Raw genomic sequence first — 24,328 nt, forward strand, 5'->3', positions numbered from 1 at the left:
AATGCAACTTAGTCAAATGATTCGTGCCGATTACCCTATCGAAAAACAGATTCATTTAGGTTAATTCTTATGCCATCATGAAGTTTCCTTATGCATTCACTTCTATCTAAAGAATGTTACAAAACGAGTGTTAATACTTGATTAAGAGAAACAAATGCAAAAGCACAAACGCATACACCCAATAAGTATATTCAATATCATATGCATTATCTACTTCACTGCCCAACTGCTTTATATTACAAGCCTTGTTCAAATGTAACTGTAGTCTCAGGCAACCATTCATTGCCTTGAATAAATGTTCCCACTGTAAATTTCCCTGCTTCTGCGTCGGTGAGAGTGGACTTATAACCAGCCCATTTAACCCGTCGGTCGGTGTTTGCACCCGGGCCGTTGTTTTGGTACTCTGCATAGAATATGGTATTGGGTGGGTCAACATTGCTGACCCATCCTATCCAGCCCGCTGGCTGCAAGAATGATCCAATCTCAGATTCCATAATGACTGTGGTGGAGTACTCTTTCCAAGGCCTACCGAGGTATGTTGGGGCAATTAGAGTAGTGTCTAGAGGTACAAATGTACACTTCTGAATTGAAATGCCGGTGTTCTGATTTGGGTCTGTTTTGCCTTGGGCTGTGATAGTGTTGAATTGGTAAGCCAGAGGTTGCCTAGGCAGGATGGTGCAGTTTTGGAAAACAACGGCAGCATTGCCAAAGATGAAGTCAATAGTGCCTGTAATGTCACAATCCTTGTAAAATTGGCGATTGGAGTGGGCATACAGAGTATCCTGATATGCATCAAATCTACACCGGTAAAATACCGACTGGTCGGAGCCAGACCTGAAGGCTACTGCTTGGTGTTTCACTGGGCCAGCTGTGTTGACGAAAGCCATGTCTCTTGCCATGAATCCCTTACCAGTAACAGCTGACGATCATATACACAAGTTTCAGTTAGTACATACTTATCCGCGTCTAATGGATCATCTATGTAGTACGGAAATGAAAACGGAGAAACGTGGAAATACGGAAACGAAAATGTGAAAATGCATTTTTTTTTTAATATAGGAAACGGAAACATGGATAAATTTATAAATATGAAAAATATAAGGGTTTTTTATAAATACTAAATTTTTTATAACAAAAATATATAAACTTGTATAATATAAAAATAAATAATAAAAAAACAATGAAGAGAAAAAATACTATAAAATAGAATCATAGAATCTATTGTAAATTGTTCTTGAGCAAACACACATAGATATTTAAGAAAAAAAATAACAATACACACCAATCTATATGATATGTTGGGAAAGAGATAAGTAACACATTGAAGAGTAGAGAGGAGATGAATTTAATATGAGATTTAAAAATATTTTCAGTTTGAAAATACAAAAAATATGTGTTTAATCGATTTCACAATTTTTCTTCTAAAAGAAATGTGTTTCAAAATTTTTCAAAAATTTTGAAATGACCTGAAAAGTTTCCTACAAGTTTCGGAGAGTTTCAAAAATGAACACATTTCTGAAACGTGAAAACACACCCCACTGTAAGTTTCCGTACTACTTTGTGGATCATAAAAGCATTTTTAAAAAGTAACAAAAGTTAACTTGTAGCCATTTTTACAGTACATGTATGAATATAATAATGAGATTCCAACACAATAACCTAGAGATTAATGCATGTTTTAAAAGAGAACACAGACACACAAAGTGGGGAATTCGTGTTCTAATGCGATTGCTGCGGCCATCAGAAAAAACCACAACCCACAAATCAGAAGTAAAACATGTTATCATGTGAATTGTCTTCATAATTTCCTTAGTAATAAACTGTACAAGTTAAATAAAGTACCTAGAAACATGATCTAGAAAAAGCATTTCAACCAATTGATTCACTGTAACATTTGGATTACTAGCCAGGCTGTGCGATACAAAAGCATCATTAAAGGCTACTTCCTCCTTGGATTTAAGGACAAGATAAAGACAACTCTTAAATGTCTTCTTATTTATCGCACCAACCTGCAATTCCAATTGCAGGCCAGGCTTTGACTTGAAATGAATGAATGAATTATATACAACAAAATGGGGCCGCATGCATGATGTTTATCCTTGAGAGATGAGCTCAAGATGCACGTGGTCTATTAATGAAAAGAAAATTCAATAATTTTTAATCGTATTCAAATCAACTTTAATGTAATGGGAACCAAGTTCAGCATTTTAGGTAACGAAACAACTCATATAACATGGAAACAGGGATCCACGTGATTTCTCATCTTTGCTCATTTTATGCTAGCCACGTATCCACTCATTGTTTCCCAATCGATGCTTGCTAAGTACTCAGAAATGAGAAATCTTAGTGATTAAACTAGCCAACAAATGATTCACAGATATTGAAAGACAAGTTTTCGGTGATCTTAGACTGTCGATGAAATTGAGGCGGGCATCAGTGACTTTCATAAAATCTCTAAATACCTAATGAACCAAACTTTTGAATGGCAAAAACCACACATTTTACTTATTTTCCTGCTCATAACTTTCAAAAGTTTTTACGATGAATGAGAGTAATATTTACTATTACCATCATTATGCAAATGCCAAGCAATGAAGTGATAAACTGGTAAAATTTAAAGAACAGTAAATACTTACCAACAGTAGCTGTAGAGAATGTAGGAGTTCCATCAACGAAATTCAAGCTGCCGGATACAATAGTCTCTGCCGTACCATCACCATACATCATCACATTCCATCTATTTTTATCCAAAGTCACATTCTCTGTGTAATTTCCTTTCTTAATATATATCACAAATCTTGTTGGACTCTTTTTAGGCACCGCATTTACTGCATCCTTAATGGTGGTGAAATTCCCAGTGCCGTCTGCTGCCACTGTGACATTCGGTGTTGGGTTTATCTCCTGGAGGAGCCGCCTATCTCCGGCGCTAACCCATCGCGGTAACCCTGAAGAATCTGATCTTTGAAAACCGAGCAACCTCCGATGAATAGGAACATTAACCTCAGACAATAAAGTAACTATCTTTGTTCCAATGGCCAAACTATTGCTCACAAACTGGGTAGAGTTCTCCATGGCAGTTTTAATATCTTCTAGAATAGAGGAGTTTCCATAATGTGTTGAGTTTAGCTCATTAAGAGCATCTAAACATGCCTCTTGATCGGTGATTGAAGCACTGAGCCAAGTCTTCATATCATCAATCTTTGATGAGGATAACAACTTCTCTCCCTCAGCAACCTCCATAGAAGACAAAGAATCGTTAAGCCGATCCACTGCATCATCAAACACTGTTTCACAAACTGTCAAAGCAGCTTTAACTTGAGCATCATCCGTTTTCTCCATAAGCTGAGATGGAATTTCCAACAGCTTCGACATCTCATTAACAGCGACACGTAAAGAGAGCTTGAAGAACATTTCTGGGTCAGTAGTGTTGAAGGCGCCCGCTTGACTGGCGATACTGGAGAAGCAAGAACTGGGGTATAGAGTCACACTACAAACCGCTTTGAGAGAGGCCGATGGAGTCAACCCGGACGACGGAGCCGAATCGGAAGAACTTTTTCCCTTGTGCTCTACAACTCCTACAACAGCTCCAATGATAACACCAACCAGAACAACGAGAGACACTATTAGAATGATCAAACGCTTCCGGGTCCTCTTCCGGAACGCTTGTTCTTCAACAGGATCAACTTTGCCGTAGCCCTTGAAGGACTTGATAGTATCCATCATAGGTAGTTTAACGAAGTTTTGTTGAAAATATTTGTGAGATGACGCTGGTAGAATGTCTTATTATATAAGGGAAGCGAAGATGGATCTCTTTCTTCTTCGATGCTTCTTGATTGCTTGTTAATTGCAACCATTAATTAACTAAACATACTATAATAGTTGATTAATTCTATTTGTTTACCATGAAAATTAGAGACAAGTGGCTACATACTATCACCGAATAATAAAGTTATTTTATGAAGTTCACGCGGCAGGTTCCATAATGTTATTTTCAACAAGTAAAACCCTAGGTTTGACTGAATTCCAACTTTCTCCCTTAATGCTTATATCCCAAAATGTCTCTCTTAGTTGGAGAAACGATACTAATCACGTTAATTACCATATTACTCTAAATAATTTTACCTTTCAGTATTTCTCATTTTAAACAAAAAAAAAGAAATAGTCATACTAATTAATTATGACCTAATATAATTTTGACTAGATCACATCTCTTTATATAAGATTCTACCTAAATCATTTAAACCAAGGTGCGATTAAATAATTCAAGTCTAATCACATTAATTGGAATCTTTCCAACCAACATGTTATCTTGTCAAATCTTATCAAATTACATTGAGGCCTTAACATGATTTCAATTAGATAGTATCTTTTTTTTAATGTGAAACTTGAATTGACTGACCAAGGTATGCATATTTTTTCTTTCAAAATTTTGGATTTTTTAAATTTAGGGTTTTGCAAATCCCAAATAAGTTGTTATGTGGAAGTTTGGAATAAAATTATATTCAAGGATGGGAAATGGAGAGGGGCAATGTAATTTACTCTAATGTCAACGGAATTAGTAGGCTTGATTAGTGGAGGACATTTGGGATTATGATAGTGTTGCACGGCAAATGAAGTTTGAACATAATAAATATGTGGATAATTAAGTCGGAGGAGAAATATATTAATGGCGATGATGTACATAGCTGTATTGTTCAAGAAAAAAAAGTCACCAAATGTCAGTTTCATATGCTTGGTATTCATATTATATAATGTAGCCACTTGCCTTTGGTCTTTGGTCTAAACTTTGCAATGGAACAAGTAAAATGTCTACTTGATAATGCTAAGGCTCTTTTCCACTTGAAGATAATATTTGTGTAAAAAATAAACATATATTCTATAATATATTATGCTAGACAAAGTCTGGTGTATAAGTTGAATATCAAGGGAGAACAAATCTCTTGTATTAGTAGTTGGTGAGCTCCAAATAAGTGTGAAGAGAAGTGAAATGGAATTATGGCTTAGTCAAGTTTCGTATTTGATTGTTGAGACTTGAGAGATTATAATGGTGAAGAGAAAGATGCGACTGAATCTGGATTGGTGATGATGTGAAAGCTCAATAGTTTAAGTATCAAATCATAGGTAGTATATTCATTGAGGCATAATTTAAGCTCTACGCGGTATCCAACAGTTGCCACTTGCCACCACCACATATTACCATACCTAGCAAGCTTCAACTGAGGATTTTAACATTATTAGTTTGAAAAGCTAATTTAATTGAGAAAGAACCAAAAACAATTGTCACAACTTCAGCCGCCAAAATAGTCTAGTCAACCATTCCTTCCTTCTTAACTTTTGGACTCCGCCTTCAGAATTTACCTTATTTTGGAGAAGCCATAGTGATTGACACCTACTCTTAGGGGGCGTTTGGTTTGGATAATGTTTTATTACCAAAATAGAAAGATTACCTTGAAAATAGATTATTTAAAAGATTACTGGATATAAATGATTACTATGTTTGATAAAATTTGATAAATATAAATAATTATTGTGTTTGGTTAAAGGTAATAAAAGATTACTAGTAAATTATTTTACTTAAATGCCCTTAAATATAATTATTTTTATATATTTTTTATATTATTTGTCATATTAATTAAAAATAAATTTATTTTTATCTAAAAAAATTAATAAATAATAATATAATTATAATAAACTCAAGATTATCTCAGTAATCTTTAATTACCTAAGATGAAGGTGGTAATCAGATTACCACCTATATTATCTGTCACGTCAGTATTGGTAATAGAAGATTACTGTAATCTTTTATTACTGATAAACTAAACAAGGAAATAAAAGATAAATTACCAAGGTAAACTTAAAAACCGTCAACCAAACGCACCCTAAGGGGGCGTTTGGTTGGGAAATTTTAAGATTACCTTGGTAATCTATCTTTTATTCCTTTGTTTGGTTTATCAGTAATAAAATATTACAGTAATCTTCTATTACCAATGCTGACGTGACAGGTAATATAGGTGGTAATCTGATTACTACCTTTACCTTAGGTATTTAAAGATTACTGGGGTAATCTTGAGTTTATTATAGAAAAATTATTATTTATTAATTTTTTGAGATAAAAATAAATTTATTTTTAATTAATATGACAAATAATATAAAAAATATTTAAAAATAATTATATTTAAAGGCATTTAAGCAAAATAATTTACTAGAAATCTTTTATTACCTTTAACCAAACACAATAATTATTTATACCTATCAAATTTTATCAAACATAGTAATCATTTATACCCAGTAATCTTCTAAGTAATCTATCTTCAAGGTAGTCTTTCTATTTTAGTAATCAAACATTACATAAACCAAACGCCCCCTTAGGGCTTACACTAAATTGGGTTGAGCTGCAATTCTGTAAACCCAGTATTGTTGGACTTAAGTTTGATGTATTGATGAAGTTTAATTAAATAGAAACTATTTTAGATTCCCATAAAGCAAAATTCTTCTCATTATACTCTTATTAAAAGAGGTTGCAAATGCAATGCTCTTAAATTTTGAGCAACAATTACAACCGTGGCCGCGCAATTTATATAGTCGCCCATATACTAAAACAACAAAGATGAATCGACTATCAGCTAGCTAGCAACACGTTAAAAAATTCATAGCCCAACAGAAAATGGAAACCCAGTTGCCCTTAACCAAGTACCGCCAGCGATAAAGCTACCAGGAGTGAACTTTTGTGCCTCTGATGAACTTGTGATCACCTTAAATCCCTTCCATGTAACTCTCTTTGAAGTCGCTGCTCCAGCGCCACTGTTCTGATACTCTCCATAATACAATGCGCTTAGTGCAAAGTTTCCATCCCGCTCATGCCAACCAGCAGGCTGAATCACATCGCTGATTGTTGATTGCATAATCACTGTTCTTGAGTACTCCTTCCATGGTCTTCCAAGATAAGTTGGGAAACTACTCTTAACAGGTTGCAATTCAGAAGTAGCACCAATTCTACTTTTATGAATGACAATGCCAGTGTTTTGGTTAGGGTCGGTTCTTCCTTGAGCTGTGACCATATTTTTTTGGCCGGAATTTGGTTTTCGGGCATGTATGTCACAGTCTTGGAATACAGCGGCTGCATTGCCGAAGATGAAGTCTACAGTGCCAGCTACTAAACAGTTGATATAGAATTGACGATTTGAGTGGACATAGAGTGTGTCTTGATATGCCAAAATGTCGCATTGGTAGAATGCTGAGAGATCAGCCCCCACACGGAGAGCAACAGCTTGATGCTTCGAGGGACCGGCTGTATTTTGGAAGGTTATGTCTCGGGCTAGGAACCCTTCTCCAGAAACAGCTGCAGCAACCATTGAAACTCATCCAGTTATTCAAGGGTCAATGTAATGCAGTTTGATGAATTATGTCTGTTAGAAAAAGCAAACCATGTTGCAGTTAAAGCTGATAAAGCATCCAACATTAATGGACAACACTCAACTGACACACAACACAGTTTCGTCTAAAAACTTTTGATGCGCTCTAATGAAAGTGGAAATTTATTAACCTCTAAGGAGTTTATGCATAAAAGGAAATGAATTTTTGACTCATCTACTGTAATCGTTTTAATATTTATTTAAGTTGGATTGTTAAAAGGTAAAATTTTAAATTTAACAACCGATTGAAATAAAAAGTTTAATTTTAATATTTGGTTAATAGATTTCAGACCATAATCTTTTCTTTGCTTCAATTTTTCAATCAATTATTGGAAAACTGAGCTGGACCCATATAACCACGTGCTTGTCATTCTAATTTTCCAATAGAATTAAGGTGTCATTCATTCCCCAAATCCATCTCAATTTTCTCATTCTACTGGACCTTGAAACCCAGATTTTAAGAGTTATAACTTGAATCAAATGGATCTAGTGCCTACATGCCAACTTATAATTGAAGTGTTGAAGACTTAGTCATCAATGGATCAGGGTGGTTAGCTATTTCTCGGAGCTGGAATTGTAAAGTAGCTTTAAATAATTCCAGGATCAGTCATATCCAGAATAAGCCATTAAATTTCGAAGAGTATGTGCATCCCATTTTGAGTATCCATTATTTGGATATCCAATTAAATCATCAAAATTGAGGGAATATAATTTTATGGAACTCTTAATTATATCTTAGTTGGTTTGCTTTTGACATGTCCAGTTGTTTGCTTCATCTCTTTTATATTATATCCTTTCAAATGTAATTTTCAAGACCACCAACTTTATCGTTTGTTTGGTATATGGTTGATATTTAAAGAGTCATTAAGTTAATTACATGCTTAATCATACATTCCTCACATTAATCAACAGAGCCCACAATTAATTCTTCTATCTTTTTTTATCCTTGGAAAAGACTAATTCATGCCATGTGTATTAGGGTACAACAGCATTACCTCACCATATTCCAGGACTAGTTCAAGTGCATTGGGTTATTGGATGATTATGTTTAGCTAATTAATTAAATGAATTATTAGTGAAATTAGAAGACTGACCAACTGTAGCAGAGTTGAATGTTGTGCTTCCATCAACCACATTTCTACTAGCAGTAATGATTGTATTGTTTCTTCCATCTCCGATGAACATAATATTTTTCTTCTTCTTTGGCACCTCCACATTTTCCCTGTAAACACCAGCCTTAATTTTGATAATGTACCTCTTACTGCTTCCCTCAGGTGCAGCCGCCACTGCTGCCGACACTGTCTTATAGTTTCCACTACCGTCAGCTGCCACAACCACGTTTGGTGTCATCATGGATGACTGCAACAACTTCCTATCCCCGGCTGACAACCACGAAGGCCAACCACTTTTATCCACTACCTCCTCCTTCAGCTTCCTGTTGCTAATTGCCTTCTGCTCATTTGTAATATCAGTGTCAGTCATGTTCTTGATCATGGCAAGCACATTACTGCACATTTTCTCAACATGAACCCCGCCCTCCAACAGCGCGTTCCTCACTTTTTTATCAGCATCTTCGTGAGAGAACCCGTCCAGGCACGTTTCTTGGTTGGTCATGGCGGCGCTCAACAGGGTTTTGAGGTCATCAGCATGTTTTGTTAGAGATTTTTTACTAGGGTACTCTTGGAGATCCTCCATGGCTTTGTGCAACTCATCAAGAGTCTCGTCGACGGTCTCGAGACAGTCATGGAGAGCAGATTTCTCTCGCTTGGTGAGCTGCTCCCCGGTGGCAATCAGCTTCTCGATGGTGAAATAGCTGTGCTCAACGGCGACGGCTGTGAGGTTAAGCGACAATTCAATGACAGCCTTTTGGCTGGTCACTTTCTGGGCGGCTTCAGGGACATTGGCGATGGCTGAGTAGCATAAATCAGGAAATCTGGTGCTGCCACATGAAGTTTTGAGGACTGCAAAATCAGGCTGAGAGTCGGAAGATTTATGTGAATTCACTCCAATAACAATGCCGACTGCGGCAGCTACATGTACCAAAGTTGCAAAAAGAGCGAAGATAAGCTTTCTGTTTTCCTTTGAGATAGAAATAAGTTTGCTAGAATCTGGAAATTCGGTTAATAACTCTTTCATTTGAGTCATTTTTCCTTGGAAGAAATGGCACAATTCAGATGAACTAACATGCATGTACAAATAAGGAGAGGAAATCAAAAGGCGTAGCTCTTTTTGACTCAGTGGAGTATTGATTAAATGGGATTTTTTAGTTAATTAAATATGTTCTTATATATTGTTTTTCAGTTGCATGAAATAATAATAAATTCAAATGAGTGGTTGCAATATTATCGTTAGCTGTACTCTAATTTTTGTGTATATATTTTATAGTATAGTTTGTTCTTATAGTGTAAATATACCTCAAAAAATTAGAACATAAAAGGACTTTACAACTAGAAAATTAAACTATATAATAAAATATGTTATTGTCGTGTAGGGCCTCAACCCCAGTGCCTCCACGTTCCAATATCATTTGCAGCTGGTCTTTTTATCTTAATTATGGTTATCATCTTTTTCAAATAAACAAGCAGTTTAACTCTACATGCATTTTCACCAACTCATCACTCTTTTATACTTATGGAAAATGTAGTCAGTTTTGTTAATTCAAAGTTAAACAATGAATGAAATGAAGCATTTTCTTGCTAGCTCTTTGATATTTTAGTAACATATACATAAATAATAACATTTAATGGATTCTTTAACTGGTATTATTGTTTGAACCAATCTTTTCCCCCATGAAGCATTGGATGCCAAAGCCTGAGATAGAGATGGCAATTTGAGCCATGAAATCAGGTCTTCGGCCTGCCCCTACCTTATTGGAGTGAGGATTTCTAAATAAAGACATGGTTGAGGTTGGAGATACATATGTCTTTGACCTGTCCTCTCTCCGGCCTATCCTTTCCTCAATTCCTCCCCTCCCTTATATATTTCGTAAATCTTTATATATTAAATTACCCTTAAAGTTTTTTAATTATTATAAATATATTATGATATTTAATAAATATTCTATTGCTTTTTAAGCAAAGATAGAGAGAGAAATAAAAAGAAATTTTCTCTGTGAGAAGGAGATAAAAATTCTCCTTCATCCCCAGATCGGGAACAAAACGGAGAACTGTTTTCCCACATAAACAAGGGCAAAAATTAAAATATTTGATCCCTACCAGACCTATTGTCATCTCTAGCTTGAGATGCTAATGATAGAAAGCAATGGGAGATGCTAAGCAAACTAAAAAGATATATTCCATATGAGTTGGAGGAGGATTAAGCAATATTTCAAATACAGGCTTTATATATATAATGAGTAATTTGGTCGTATAGTTAAAACCAAAAGCTTTAAGCTGCCCGTATGGCCCTCTGACTCCAGGTTAATTCTGAAGCAATTAGCTACCAGAGGCTCCATTGCTCTACCATTTTCAAGTGTAATATTATATTACCCATTAATTTTAAACACCGAATGGGTGAGAAAAGGTGGCTCACTGTGGCCAAGTGTGGGACACTGGGACTCAAATTGGTCTCGCCATAGACATGGTATCCAGCCACATCATCTCCTCTTAGCTATATATTTCAACATGTTTAATAAGGGTATGCGCCCAGAATATTATACAATAGATTGAGAAAAAGGAGCATGTAGCCAGCCGGTAATATATAGAGTGGCCTAATTATTTCGAATTAAAGAAATTAATCGGGGCGTAATCTATAATTAGGGTAGCATATACAATCATCATTACTGACAAACAAGCTTCCACAGTTAATACCACCACGACAAAATTATATTCTTAATTCATCTGATACATAAAAGATTATTCTATGCTTTTTTGTGTTGTCAAAACAATAACCCTAGCTATCTGTAGCTTCACTTAAAACTACATCATATTGATAAATTATAATCATGTCAGAGATTTTCAAATCAAGGACAAAAGGAATCAAATCAACAAAAGAAGATCTGAAAAGAGATCAAAGGAAATATTATATGTAATCAACTTGGTAATTGGTTTGTATGTAGATATTATATTTAATGTCTTCTAGAATATAGTTGAAGAGATCAATGGAAATATGAAAACCTAAAAAGAACCTTCTATTGGCACGTGTTTTTTCATCCTTTTTCTTGTTTGTCAGTGTTGTCATGATCTTGCCGCTGCTGTCTGTTCAACGAATGAGTCCCCAGGATTCATTGTTCCGCGTATATTGTTTCTTGAAAGTTACTTTATCTGTGAAAACAAGTCAAACTGGAAATGGCCAAATGGTTTTAAGATCCATCTCATTGGTTCTCTGATTCTGCAAGAAGTTTTTAAATTCCAAGTTTATGCAGCAGCCCTTCCATCTTCATGTTTTCCCCCACTTTCACTTTTTCTGTTCATTGATCTTCTGTGGGTTTTGTAATTGGTTGCTATAAATATGAGTCATCAATCCGAAGGTTGATATGTGTAAAAGAACTTTTTACTTGATTTATATGGGGTTTACATGAGACCACGAAAGAGAGAGTAAGAAAATCATTTAATTATGCCCCTGTGGTGGCTTGGACGATAAAGACGTAAGACTCCAAGGGAGAGAGTTTATATACAAGTTTCCTTAATGACATATTAAGATAACATTTTTGATTGACCTAATCTAATGGTCGTGGAGCTGATCATCACTAGATTCGCAGTTTTATCTGTAAAAATAAAAAAATGTCATGTCTTCCAAGTAGCAAAAGACTTATTCCCACCTAAAGATTAGTATTTTCTTAAATTCCTATCAATTAACTTTGAACATTCTAAATTGCAGTTAGTTGCTTATGAGAATGGTAGTGCATCTGGAAAAGGAGCAGAAAGTGCAGTAAAACTGTATCTCTTAAGTCAAATCAGTAAAGAAACGGCACAGAAAGTCTATTACTTTATACCGTATTCTACTTCCTTCACCATAGTGGCCCCCTATCTGAGTCAATAATGGAAAAGCTGCTAAATGTTGAAAGGCATGGAATCTTTGGTGTGAAAAGTTTATTACTTGCTTTGGGTTGGATTTGATGTGCTTGGTGGAATTCTTCTAAAGCTTGAGTCTACCCTCTTGAAAGGATGCTTCTTGTCTACCTGCAGATCCTTGAAAGCTTGAGAAGATGCAGCCATGGTTGACACTGATGTTATTGGACGATCCTCTACTTGAGCTCTGCTAAGCCAAGTAGATAGAATTACTGAAATCGGTAGAAGAACAAAAGCCTGTAGCTGAGACCTGGCGATCCTTGTCCTTGTGCCTAATTTCCTCTTATGCAGCCTTCTCTTCTTTATCCTCATAATTGGGGACAAAAAAACTTGTGTCCTCCTCTCATCCCACCTTGCCTTTATCTTTTTATTTAGATTATTTATATATTTATTATATATATTAAAATAATTAATATTTATTATTTATGCTATTTAAAATAATAAATTAATTTTATTATTTAATATATTTTTATTGTGTTAAAAAAATACGTGGAGAGAATTATCTTTACAAGTATAAGGGCAGAGAAAAAAATTTTCTCGTGGATAGGCAATGGGAAGAGACTTTATTTTGCAAAAAAAGATATGAAATCTTTATTAAATATTAATATTTCCTATAAATACAAAAACAGTATTCGATTTCATCTTTCCTCTTGCCATTCCTAATCAGTAGTACTTGCCATCCCTAATCAGTAGCACTGCTCACAAGAAATTATTGGAAGGAATTTTTTTTTTTGGATGAAATAAGAAGATCATTTAACAATCGAATCCAAAAAAATCATAATAAATTAATTAAATATCAGTTTTCCGAATTTAACCTTACCTAGGGCAATTCTATGCTCCACAAAGGCATTCGAAAGAAAGAAGCAGTAAGGGTAGGACCGTCTTTCAGAATAAAAATGAAACGAAATAAACTGAAGCATTTTAATTAAGTGGCTCTCCATTAACGAGTCTTCGTCAAAAGCTTTGTATGAAGCTTCTCTAAAGCATCGCCGTTATGTCATCCTTAAATTTGATGCACCATTAACCCTTTTCTATAATCTCCTGGTATGCTTCTGCCAATCTTTTATTTTGTTAGATTCTCACGTTTTTTATGGCTTCATATGGGTTTTCAATTGTTGTTTGAGATGGATCTTTGTTAGCTTTTTTTTTTGTTTATGTGGATCATGGGTTTGTTTATTTGTTTTTTTTCTTGATTTCTATTTCTGATCTTGATGCCAAGGGGTTTTCATTTGAAAGAGGGATGTTTCGTGCTACTGAGCTTTTACTCAGATGGGATGTTTCTCCTCTTTGTGGGAATAATTTATTGCGGGTAAATATATGCAAAGATTAATTTTTGTCTGTGCTAAATAGGTTTTAGATTTTGTTTATTATGAATATGTGGTTTGAAAATAGAAGATCGTCCGGTAATTGTGCCCCGAGTTTACCCGTCCAACAAATATGGGTGGGGTTCTTGGTTGCAAAAAAAAAAAAGGAAATAGAAGATTGAAAAAATAAAAAAATAAGCAAATTTTTCGGATTTGTAGAGGATTGGGTATGGAGTAATGTTACTATGAGAAACCACATTCTAGTGTTTTTTTCCTTTTCATGAAATCATCACTTAGTTATTAGAACCCTGGTTGTACGGTTGACTAGCATTGTAGATTTATGAGTATCTGGATTGGAGCGTTGAGTGTTGTAGGAGTTGGCTACTTAATGAATGGAGATTCTTTTTTTTTTTTTAACTATGATTGCATCTGCATGATATTTCTGCTATATAACTATGATTGCATCTGCATGATATTTCTGCTAAATTTGAATTGGAGAAAAATGCTGTGCCAAAGACTTGAGAATACAACACCCTTGTTGCAACTGCATAGAAAACTGTAGGAGAATGCACTTTCATATTCTAAAAATATGTGTAATGTGCTGAGGGTACTCTAATAAAATTCTGCTATATAACTTCCACCTACTTATAATTATTCTAATTCTTTCACCTTAGAAAGTTCTTCAACAAGCAGTCAGCCGGCACTTAATTTAGTATATGTGTTCAATATTATAATGTAAAAGCTCACACTGATGTACATTGGTAGCTCTGCCCTGCCAGCTGGTGTCAAATACAACATTTTTGTGGATTTACATAACTTTTTCCATGTTACATATGATCGCACATCTTTATTTTTCTTTGGACTGCTTCAGTATTTTGTTCTTATTATCTGGAAATTGTGTTGCACATTCTTTACCTGGGTCAGAGTTTGTGCCCTTTTACCACTTCAATCTTGTTTGTTTGATAAATAATGGCTTTCCATATAATGGAGAGTATTTGATGAATTTACCTTTGGTGTTTATGTGACTTAGCAGCTGTCTAATAAGTTGATTTCTTGTTTCACTCTTTTTATGGGCCAACAGATTGGGGGTTTTCCAAAGAAAAGAGAAGCTTACGTCTTGACTATATTTTACTATAAGTTTGAAGTTGTGAGATGGCAGAAAAAGCATGTGTTAAGCGTCTTCAGAAAGAATATAGAGCACTCTGTAAAGTATGAGCCTTCACCTTTCTAGAATTCTGTATATTCATTGAGAGTTAATAATATTTGAATCTTGTAGTGGATTTTTGGTTTTTATAACCTGATTTTTTTTTTAATTTCTGGCTTATATTTGGAATGGTTGAGTTTAACATCTATCTGAGGCGTCTTATTAAATGGTGTATTAAACTAATCATATCTTTGATTTTTGATTTCAATATAAAGATTTGATTTGGATTCATTCCTTGTTGTTTATTTATTCTTATGCTGATATTGAGAATATTTGGTTGTCCGCTCTATTTTTGCTCATTCAATGTGATAATACATGCAGTATGGTTTGTCTAATGAGAAATGCTTATATCTTTGCATTTGTCTTCAATCACTGAATCGTAAGCTTAATCTCGGCTATTGTTTTACTCTTTTGAGCCTGTTCTTTGAAGATAACATTTCTAATGGCCTGAGGTATTCATTGCTTTATGTTGCTATGCTAGAGAGTTGTTCTGGTTTTAACAGCATTGGTATTTCTTCTCTTGTTAACTTGTAGGAACCAGTCTCCCATGTTGTTGCACGACCATCCCCAAATGACATTCTTGAGTGGCGTAAGTTTATTTTTAATTTGTCTTTATTTGTTCAGATGGGTGTTGAATTTATCTAGTGGAATCATTTTCTTCAACCTTTCTGAGTGGTGCATAATCATTTTCTTTTCATCTTGCTTATTCTACTGATTTATCTTTAATAATTTGTACATCTATTGGCTGACACTGAAATAGGAAAGAATGTGAATTTAAGATATTTTCTTGCTAGTTGACCTTCCAGTATTGGCTTTGAAGGAATAGGTGTCAACTCAAAAAGTTCAAATATAGGTTAAGTCAGTGCTAATTGTTATATTAATTACTGGATTTTTGTTACTTTTGAATTCATCATTCAGGTGTGAGGGTTCATGGCTTAGCATTATGATATCATTTGTATGGTTAGTCTTGATTCTATGGTTTGTTGAGCTTTTAGAGTGGATGGAGGTTCCCGTATACATATTTGGTTACAATTTTATGTGATTTTCCATTTTCTCTTCATGCAACTGTTTCCTTTTTCGTCTCTTCAGTGTCATTTTCTTGGTTAAGTTGGAAGCCTTTAAAACTTGTCAAATTACTAAAATTTTGATATTTCAGATTATGTCTTGGAGGGAAGTGAAGGGACACCTTTTGCAGGTTGGTTTTTTTCATTAATTTTCTTTTTATGACAATATGCTGCCCTTTTTGGTCTGTGAGACCATTATTCTAATTTTGACAATGGAAATTCTTCTGCCTCTGGCAATAAGGTGGATACTACTATGGAAAGATCAAATTTCCTCCTGAGTATCCTTATAAACCTCCCGGAATCACGTATGTACTTTTTGCCACTTGACATTTTGAGAAATATTTTGATTTTTGCTGGAGTGTTTTCATGTTTTATTTTTCCTATATTTTTAATATTAAACTACATTTTTCTTCCTCTGTAGCATGATCACTCCCAGTGGAAGGTTCATGACACAAAAGAAAATCTGCTTGTCTATGAGTGACTGTAAGTATATTGGAGTATAATCTATAGAGGATTAGTTATAACTGGATCTGTAATACATTTAATTTTGAGTTTGTCTAATTTTGTCTTTTGCAGTTCATCCAGAGAGTTGGAACCCTATGTGGTCTGTGTCAAGGTAAGCTTGAATTGTTCTGTAACTTATTGTTGTGATATTTTTCTTTTATTTTGATCCTGCTTTCTCTGTTACCTGTGTGGAAGTTGTTCTAATAAACAGAATAGTTGTATGTCATTTATTTTTGTGATGTTCTTTTCTAACTTCTTATTATTTATGCTTGTGTGCTAGTTCTTATATTAAGTTGCTTAGATTGTACCCTTTTTTGCCTGTTTGATTAATGCTCTGTTCTCCAAATGCAGCATACTTACAGGGCTTCTCTCTTTCATGGTAAGCTCTTTGGTCACTTGATTCTTAGCTGCTTTCAAGGGTCACTTCGTTTATTTTGGATATGCCTTACTTGCCTTTGTCCTCCAACCTGAGGTCTCAATTAGTTATCAATATTCTGGTATAAGTGTAGTTTGTTCTGGTAGTGAGTCCAGCCACTGGAAGGCTATTTCCGCCTCATTTTTTAGCCATGATGGCATGCTGGAAACTTTGACATTAATGATTTTACGGTGCTGCTTATTATAAATGCTTTGAGCTACTCTATGTTCTTTAACAGATTAATAACTTTAGTTGGACTGCTAACTGGGGCTTGATTCTGTTTGCACTGAGAATGTGTTAGGACATGTAATGGCAGGGCACAAAACCAAGGCACACCACAAAAGCAAGACAAAGAGGAAGACACAAAAGCAAGGCAGCAGCTGGACCACTATGAAAATGCAGACACGTGGCAAATAAAATCAAGGGTAGTTAGAGGAGAAAGGGGTATAAAGATAGAAGAAAAGAAGGAGAGAGGGGAGAGATATTTTTCAGGAAAAAAATAGGCAGCTTCGGCTGAGAAGGAGAGTACCTAGCCTCTCGAAAGCTAGGCCATTTGGGGAGGAAAAATCAGAAGGAGAAGAGGAAGAGGAGAGCCCAGCCTCTCGAATGCTGGTGAAGGAGGCCTGAGCTGGAGTCCCTTCAGTTCAGTGCTTAGTTTCTTTAGTGTTTGATTTCTTGATTTCCCATCTTTATTATTGAAACTGATTGAAAGCAAAACAGAGCACTTGTGATCTCTGCGGCTGTTATTTTATTTTGATATTAAAGATACATTCCGAAATAGCAACTTGTCTACTGTTTACTGCCATAATTCATATAACATTTACTGTTACATTCTTCTCGTATCTGCTAGAGTCTGATTGCAGTGGCATCCAAATACCCTCGTTGAAGCCAGACCAAGTTGTTCACCAGATAACTGCCAGCAGGTACCTATCATATGGTATCAGAGCACCTTCCTGGATAGATCTGGAATTAGGAAAAATGGAGTTGGAAAACAGAAACATGGCAAATAAAAATAGAGACATGAACAAAAATTGGAGAGAGATTTTTGAAGACGCTTTGTGGATTGCCCAAAAGTTGGGTCTCTCTTCCGCAAATAAACTGCAGGAGCGTTTGAGAGAGCTAGGGCCGCCAACAACAGTCCAAAAACAAGAAACTAGCAGGGAAACAGAAAGCAAGAAAGATGGGTCAATTGAAATGGGAGATTTTGACAGAGGGGCATCAATATCCAAGGATGATGAAGCAATCTTTGGCAAAATCAAGGTAGATCTGGTGGAAACAGTACATTCCGATGGGGGTTTTGCTAGTCCTAACAAAGTCCAGCCACTTGAATCAACTCCCATGCTCAACCTTCATGCTTTTCATTCAAAAGAGATGAAATCCCATGTTGGAAGCGTGAAGAAAAGAAAGGAAAAGGAGGCTGCATGTGGAAAGGAAGAAGAAAAAGTGGGAATAAAAAACCCTACCCGAATTCCACCTAATCCAGAAACCCAACCCAACCCAAAAGTCCTATCACATAATTCAAACCCAAACCAATTTCAATATAAACCCAACTTTAGTTTCCACAAAACAAACCCAACCCAACTTTCATTTTTTATCAATCACCCCATCAACCAAACCAAAATATATGACCCAGGCCCAAGTGTTTGTTGTAGATTCACCCACCCTATTTCTGGTTGTTTTTCCACAAGCCTAACACATATTTTACATTTTAAAAAACCCACATCCCAGCCCAAAATCTTACTCCACAAAATCTCAAATTTAAAAACCCAAATCCAGCCTACTTACAACCCACTAATCAATCCCATAGTTGGAACCCATCCCACTTATAATCACAATTACAGCCCACAACCTCTCACACATGACCTCAAACCCATTAACTTATCTACCAATAGCCAACCACCCCAGAACCATAAACTCTCTTCACATCACCTGTGGATTTCGTTTTTTTCACCATTCCAGCAGCTACATTTGAGCACTAGCAATTCCTTCCCCCAACAACGACGACTACAACATAGTAACTTGTCAGTTGGACCTCCAAATGGCAACCACCGCAGCTCTAGAAAATTATCAAATGTTGTCACAACTTTTGCGCTTACTAATTGTGAGAAGTTTTTTATCAAAAGGCAGAACCTACTTCCCTTTGAAATCGCTCAAGAGAGTTTTGCAACAATGAAGGTGAAATATCCTAGCTTTCACCTTGAGGACAAGGTGATTCTCGTTGGGTGGGGTATTGTTAGGACATGTAATGGCAGGGCACAAAACCAAGGCACACCACAAAAGCAAGACAAAGAGGAAGACACAAAAGCAAGGCAGCAGCTGGACCACTATGAAAATGCAGACACGTGGCAAATAAAATCAAGGGTAGTTAGAGGAGAAAGGGGTATAAAGATAGAAGAAAAGAAGGAGAGAGGGGAGAGATATTTTTCAGGAAAAAAATAGGCAGCTTCGGCTGAGAAGGAGAGTACCTAGCCTCTCGAAAGCTAGGCCATTTGGGGAGGAAAAATCAGAAGGAGAAGAGGAAGAGGAGAGCCCAGCCTCTCGAATGCTGGTGAAGGAGGCCTGAGCTGGAGTCCCTTCAGTTCAGTGCTTAGTTTCTTTAGTGTTTGATTTCTTGATTTCCCATCTTTATTATTGAAACTGATTGAAAGCAAAACAGAGCACTTGTGATCTCTGCGGCTGTTATTTTATTTTGATATTAAAGATACATTCCGAAATAGCAACTTGTCTACTGTTTACTGCCATAATTCATATAACATTTACTGTTACATTCTTCTCGTATCTGCTAGAGTCTGATTGCAGTGGCATCCAAATACCCTCGTTGAAGCCAGACCAAGTTGTTCACCAGATAACTGCCAGCAGGTACCTATCAGAATGCAAATCTTTTAGATTTCCCTCTGTTGAATTGAAGTCTAAGCTGGCTTATATCAATTTAATTTAACCGAAATTCCTTTGCAAGAATGCTCTCTTTTATGGAATCATATATGAAGTTTTACTGGGGATTTCATTAAGTTTCATATTGTATGGTTGCTTTTTTTTTTTTTTTCCTTAATGCAGATGGAAACTAGTCCTACCACTGGTAGTGTGAATTCGACTCCTGCTGAGAAGCAAAGTCTAGCAAAAGCATCTCTTGCTTTTAATTGTAAGAAGTAAGTGTTTGGTCAAGGACTTTGTTGTTTTCCTTCCTGGTTCAGAGGGACATAGAACTGACTCAGTTAGTTGTGTTTCTACGTTACATGCACCTATGATTGATTGATGTCCATGTCTTAGGTGTGAGGTGAGTAACCTGCTTTGTTTTTGAATTTCCTCATGTAAGGGCAGGTCACTGATAGAATGTATCCCTTGTATTTCTTCAAGTACTGCTGCCTGAATATGGGTTCAATGTATATTGTGCATTTAAACCAGTTGTCTCTAGATCTGGCTTGGTTCATAAAAGAGTGTACAGAGCATTTCTTTCCTTTAACCTTAGCTTGTATGTTGCTTAATAATCTTGTCAATTTGTTCATTTAAATAAGTTTTTGATTGTGATTGGCAAATGCTGCATGAAATTACTTCTGAACTTTATTGTGAAGTCTACTCTATATGGTAATGCAATCAAATGTTTTCTTTTCCTGACAGTGCGGCATTCAGGACAATGTTTCCAGAATATGTGGAGAAGTATAACCAGCAGCGGCTTGCAGAGCAGCAGGTTTTGAAGCAGGTGTCGCCAGACCCACCGAAAGAAGAAAAATCCAAACCCAATGTCAAAAAAGTTCATCATTTGGAAAAGGACATGAAAACTGTAGATACACTGAAGGACATGAGAAGAAACAGGAAGCAGCCATTCCCAACCTGGATGATGTTGCTGCTGGTTTCCATCTTTGGCATTGTAATGGCATTACCTCTACTTCAACTTTCATATATGTAGATAAAAAATTGGAAAGTCTATAGGGGGTAGTGAGCATACAGGCTTTTGCTAGTCTACAAAATAACCTTTGTGCTTCTTAATTTTGTTTATTAAGCGTAACTTTTGTATAGTGATATGCACCTTGGAGGCTCAGTTTGATCCCTGGTCTGTTGTTCCTCCTCTAATGTTGATGTTGGTAGCTTAATCAATGTTCCAGCAAAACACGTTTGCTGATGCTAACCTATAGTTTTTGTTAAAATCTTGTGTTGGTGTGTTGATTGGTACTTGTGATCTCTCTCGCTTTCTCTCTGGCACAGAAACTAGAATGCAAAGCACGCAAACACTGTGGTTTGTGAAGTTGTAATTAGATTTTCTGGGTAGTAGTAGATCCATTTTAGTGTGTTTTTCCATGAAGTTAATGTAAATCTTAATGTCGCCCTATGTTATATGAAGCTATAAAGAAACATTCCATGCTGTATATGACATTGCTATAAGCGCAATCTGATGTCATTATGTGCAATTTTATATCGGGAGATGGGGCGTCCACTTTGTGTGCCGGCAGTATCATGCCACTTCTCATTAATATGTGTGCATATTATCAGAACCTCAAGTTTTCCTCATACCCAGAAATATATTCGGACAAAGGATTCAATCTATTGTTGAAAAGTGCAGACTTGTTGATTCTCCATTTTCCTAGAAAAACATCAGCATATGGCGCACCATCTACCACTGTCTCTAGACTTCAAAACCTGACATGATTTCGTGCAAAAAGAATGATCTGCCTTCTGCCTTTATGGTAGAAACTCAATGGCATGTATCAAAACCAATAAATGTACAAAACAAGCCTCAAAGGAATAGCTTGATTGACAATGAAAAGGATTTTATGTATAACAGTGGTTTGGTGTAATTAATTAGAGTTTTATTAGTACGGTGTGGTTGGTTCAGTCCGTCCAACTCTTAGTTATACCAAGTAGGCACCTAAAACAAAGCGAGGATTCACTTCCTAATTGCCATAACATCATAAAGCTTCCTTTCTAAACTCCTTTCGCTGGCACAATTATTATATTTATGATGATACATTGTCTTCTTATTGTCATTGTTCAATCCTTCATAAAAAAATTCCATTCCTTTCATCATTTACAATCCTTCCCCAGTATCCTACTCCCCTCTTTTATTGTATGAGCCATAAATATGAAGATTTGTGTATCTTTAGACTTCTATCTATAGCCAAGCTTAAAGAGGTTCTGAGTTTGTTTTGCTAGGTTGAGTGTTGGTTTATTTATAATACGCAAAGTAATATAGCTACTAACAAACTTTCTTTCTTCTGCCTTAATGAGCAAGACTGATGATTGAGAGGTAGGAAATCATCATTATATTCCATTTATCTTTGTTCTTTTCTTACAGTTTTGTTAACTTTCTAGATTTCTGCTGATTTTGAGAATCACTTTTCGTATGAGCTAACTGAATTGTCAAAACAGCATGAATTCACCTACCTATTAACCCACTATCTTTGCCCGAGAAAACTTGCAAGTAAAATTTACTCTGCATATCAGCTTCCACAATGTTTCTATTTTTGATCCTATAATCTCTAATTTACAAATTTTGGTAGTTGGCCTTTGCCTTTTTCGCTCTAGTTGATGGAATCTTTGACATGGTTAGTATTTAGGACAAGTGCTTTTCATTTCACATTACTTTTAGTTTACTAAAGAAGAAACTCAGGGTAGACAACTGTGAATTTCACACTATCATCTTCTAGTCTTTTTATTACGCCATTTTCTAAGTAGTTACTTGTTCTTTTCTTGGAGTATTGCCATTATCCAGCTCATCAAAGATGGTCTTATAACTTGGTTGTTTTTCTTCTTATCTTACTGTTTCATCTTTGTTTAAGTTTGTATAATCAGGTTTTATAGTTTTCGACTTTTCAGGCAGTCATGGAAAACTCTCCAATATACCTGGATTATGAGACAAGTGATTACGGTGTCCAAGAGCTTGATCCACAGGTTAATTTCTCACAGGTAAACAATCTGTTCTCTTGTGTGTTACAGATTGATCTGTAAATTTAACTTCAGGATTAACCATTTAGTTTTGGATATTTTCAACATTTTTGTGTGGTATTTCTGTTACCTATGTTGTTCTTCTCTATTTGCATTCATAGAGATATAAGACACTCTTTAGGGTTTCTTTTATTCCTTCTACCAGGTTGAAAAAGTTAATATCTTTTGTTGTATCTTTTATCAGTTCCTGGAAGAAGCAAAACAACATGTAAGAGATATGAAGTTTAAGGCCTCATCAACATTTTCTGAAGAAACTAGTAAGGGAAAACTTGGAGAAGAGAGAAAGGTTAAAAAGTCATGGAGGAATTCTCTGTTTCGATGGTGGAAAGTGGAGAAAAAGAGCAAAGCCAGAACCGAAACTGCGAATACTTCTCACATTTCAAAGCCAAGAAAGGGTCATGTTTCTGGTCCAATATATGGAAGTGACAGTGTAGATGACATGAGGCACCAGCGTCCAACATCTGGGCCAATCACTAGCTTCTTCAACCCCATCAGGAGAGTAGAGAATGAGATACCTTATATGTGTCTTGATCAGCTTAATGACTCTCATCATGTTAAGTCTTATGGGCCTGTTTATTTGGTTACTTAATTTGTATGAGACAACTTTGCAATAGTGGAGTTTCTCCATTTTGTCAGCAGAGTTAATGTTGATGGTTGCAGGAAGCAACTGATGCCTAGAACTGGAAATGTTACTACAGTTGGATTATCTGATAGTGAAAGACTTGAAAGTGAAGCTGTCTTTGTTTAAAGTTTCTCAAACTATTGCAAGCCGTTTTTAATTCCTTGCTTCTTTAGTGCATTTTTCGTTTTCAATTTTCCAAGAATTGTTCCACAATTTTGTTGCAAGTGGGTTACAACCTGAATGATCTCAGATGTTTAATCCCTAGTCTTGGAGAAATTAGTAGCATATATTCTTTGATTACTAGTGAAAACCAAAGTAGTTTTTGGCCTGTGAAAGCCATATCTCACAATTGCTAGTCAAAAAAGAGACAGTAGAAAAGAATAGACAGGAAAAAGAATGAAGAATAAAATCAGAAGGATTGTTTTTAGCTTCAGTCCTAGGAAGCACAAACTTACACAAGGAAGACTCCTTATGTTCCCCTTGCAGCCTGATTTGCATAAAGAGAAGCTTAAGTATTGTGTAAGGAAGTTAGACTTTCACAAAGCCTTGTAACAATTACTTTTACCATCTTCAAGTCTCCAATATTTCAATTCAAATAAACATTTTCCAGGCAATGACATTTCTGAACAACCATATTGTAGAAGATGCAAACTCAGGTTACTCATTAAGTTTGACTGAAATTTACATTTGGAGATGCATCATGCCAATCAAACACCACTGTTATATATGGTATATGTCTAGACCTAGTGCATAAATACCAAATAATTGATTATGTAAACCATAAACCATTGTAATTCTGCTGTTGATCTCTTCTCCTTTATTGAATTCACATAACCTGCAAAGAAGTCAGGCCATAG

At 35.6% G+C, this 24,328-nt stretch overlaps 4 protein-coding genes across 12 annotated transcripts; 2 read left to right on the forward strand and 2 right to left on the reverse strand.

The window, feature by feature from the left end:
• Positions 1-71: 71 nt before the first annotated feature.
• On the reverse strand, positions 72-3,829 carry LOC123211956 (pectinesterase 3-like). The gene is made up of 2 exons (XM_044630943.1): positions 2,637-3,829; positions 72-919 (listed from the first exon to the last, which is right to left on the reverse strand). The coding sequence occupies exons 1-2, from the start codon at positions 3,721-3,723 to the stop codon at positions 237-239; spliced, it is 1,770 nt and encodes a 589-aa protein (XP_044486878.1). The 5' UTR covers positions 3,724-3,829; the 3' UTR covers positions 72-236.
• A 2,671-nt stretch (positions 3,830-6,500) lies between these two features.
• On the reverse strand, positions 6,501-9,557 carry LOC123212383 (pectinesterase-like). Its single transcript, XM_044631498.1, has 2 exons — positions 8,507-9,557; positions 6,501-7,339 (listed from the first exon to the last, which is right to left on the reverse strand). The coding sequence occupies exons 1-2, from the start codon at positions 9,555-9,557 to the stop codon at positions 6,648-6,650; spliced, it is 1,743 nt and encodes a 580-aa protein (XP_044487433.1). The 3' UTR covers positions 6,501-6,647.
• Positions 9,558-13,213: 3,656 nt separating this feature from the next.
• LOC123211428 (ubiquitin-conjugating enzyme E2 34-like) lies at positions 13,214-21,079 on the forward strand. Of its 4 annotated transcripts, none has more exons than XM_044630151.1 (11): positions 13,214-13,465; positions 13,641-13,730; positions 14,807-14,934; positions 15,464-15,518; positions 16,086-16,124; positions 16,235-16,298; positions 16,415-16,476; positions 16,570-16,609; positions 16,849-16,876; positions 19,967-20,058; positions 20,528-21,079. In XM_044630151.1, the coding sequence occupies exons 3-11, from the start codon at positions 14,878-14,880 to the stop codon at positions 20,814-20,816; spliced, it is 726 nt and encodes a 241-aa protein (XP_044486086.1). In that variant the 5' UTR covers positions 13,214-13,465; positions 13,641-13,730; positions 14,807-14,877; the 3' UTR covers positions 20,817-21,079. The 4 variants fall into 4 exon arrangements, with proteins under 4 accessions (XP_044486086.1, XP_044486088.1, XP_044486087.1 ...); XM_044630153.1 differs by having other exon boundaries at positions 13,658-13,690; XM_044630152.1 differs by having other exon boundaries at positions 13,215-13,465; positions 13,641-13,690.
• A 924-nt stretch (positions 21,080-22,003) lies between these two features.
• LOC123211084 lies at positions 22,004-23,631 on the forward strand. Of its 6 annotated transcripts, none has more exons than XM_044629614.1 (3): positions 22,004-22,151; positions 22,721-22,810; positions 23,034-23,631. In XM_044629614.1, the coding sequence occupies exons 2-3, from the start codon at positions 22,727-22,729 to the stop codon at positions 23,436-23,438; spliced, it is 489 nt and encodes a 162-aa protein (XP_044485549.1). In that variant the 5' UTR covers positions 22,004-22,151; positions 22,721-22,726; the 3' UTR covers positions 23,439-23,631. The 6 variants fall into 6 exon arrangements, with proteins under 6 accessions (XP_044485549.1, XP_044485546.1, XP_044485548.1 ...); XM_044629611.1 differs by lacking the exon at positions 22,004-22,151 and adding an exon at positions 22,319-22,449; XM_044629613.1 differs by lacking the exon at positions 22,004-22,151 and adding an exon at positions 22,495-22,642.
• Positions 23,632-24,328: the final 697 nt, after the last annotated feature.

This window comes from Mangifera indica, chromosome 3, assembly GCF_011075055.1.
Source record: "Mangifera indica cultivar Alphonso chromosome 3, CATAS_Mindica_2.1, whole genome shotgun sequence".
Lineage (NCBI taxonomy): Eukaryota > Viridiplantae > Streptophyta > Magnoliopsida > Sapindales > Anacardiaceae > Mangifera > Mangifera indica.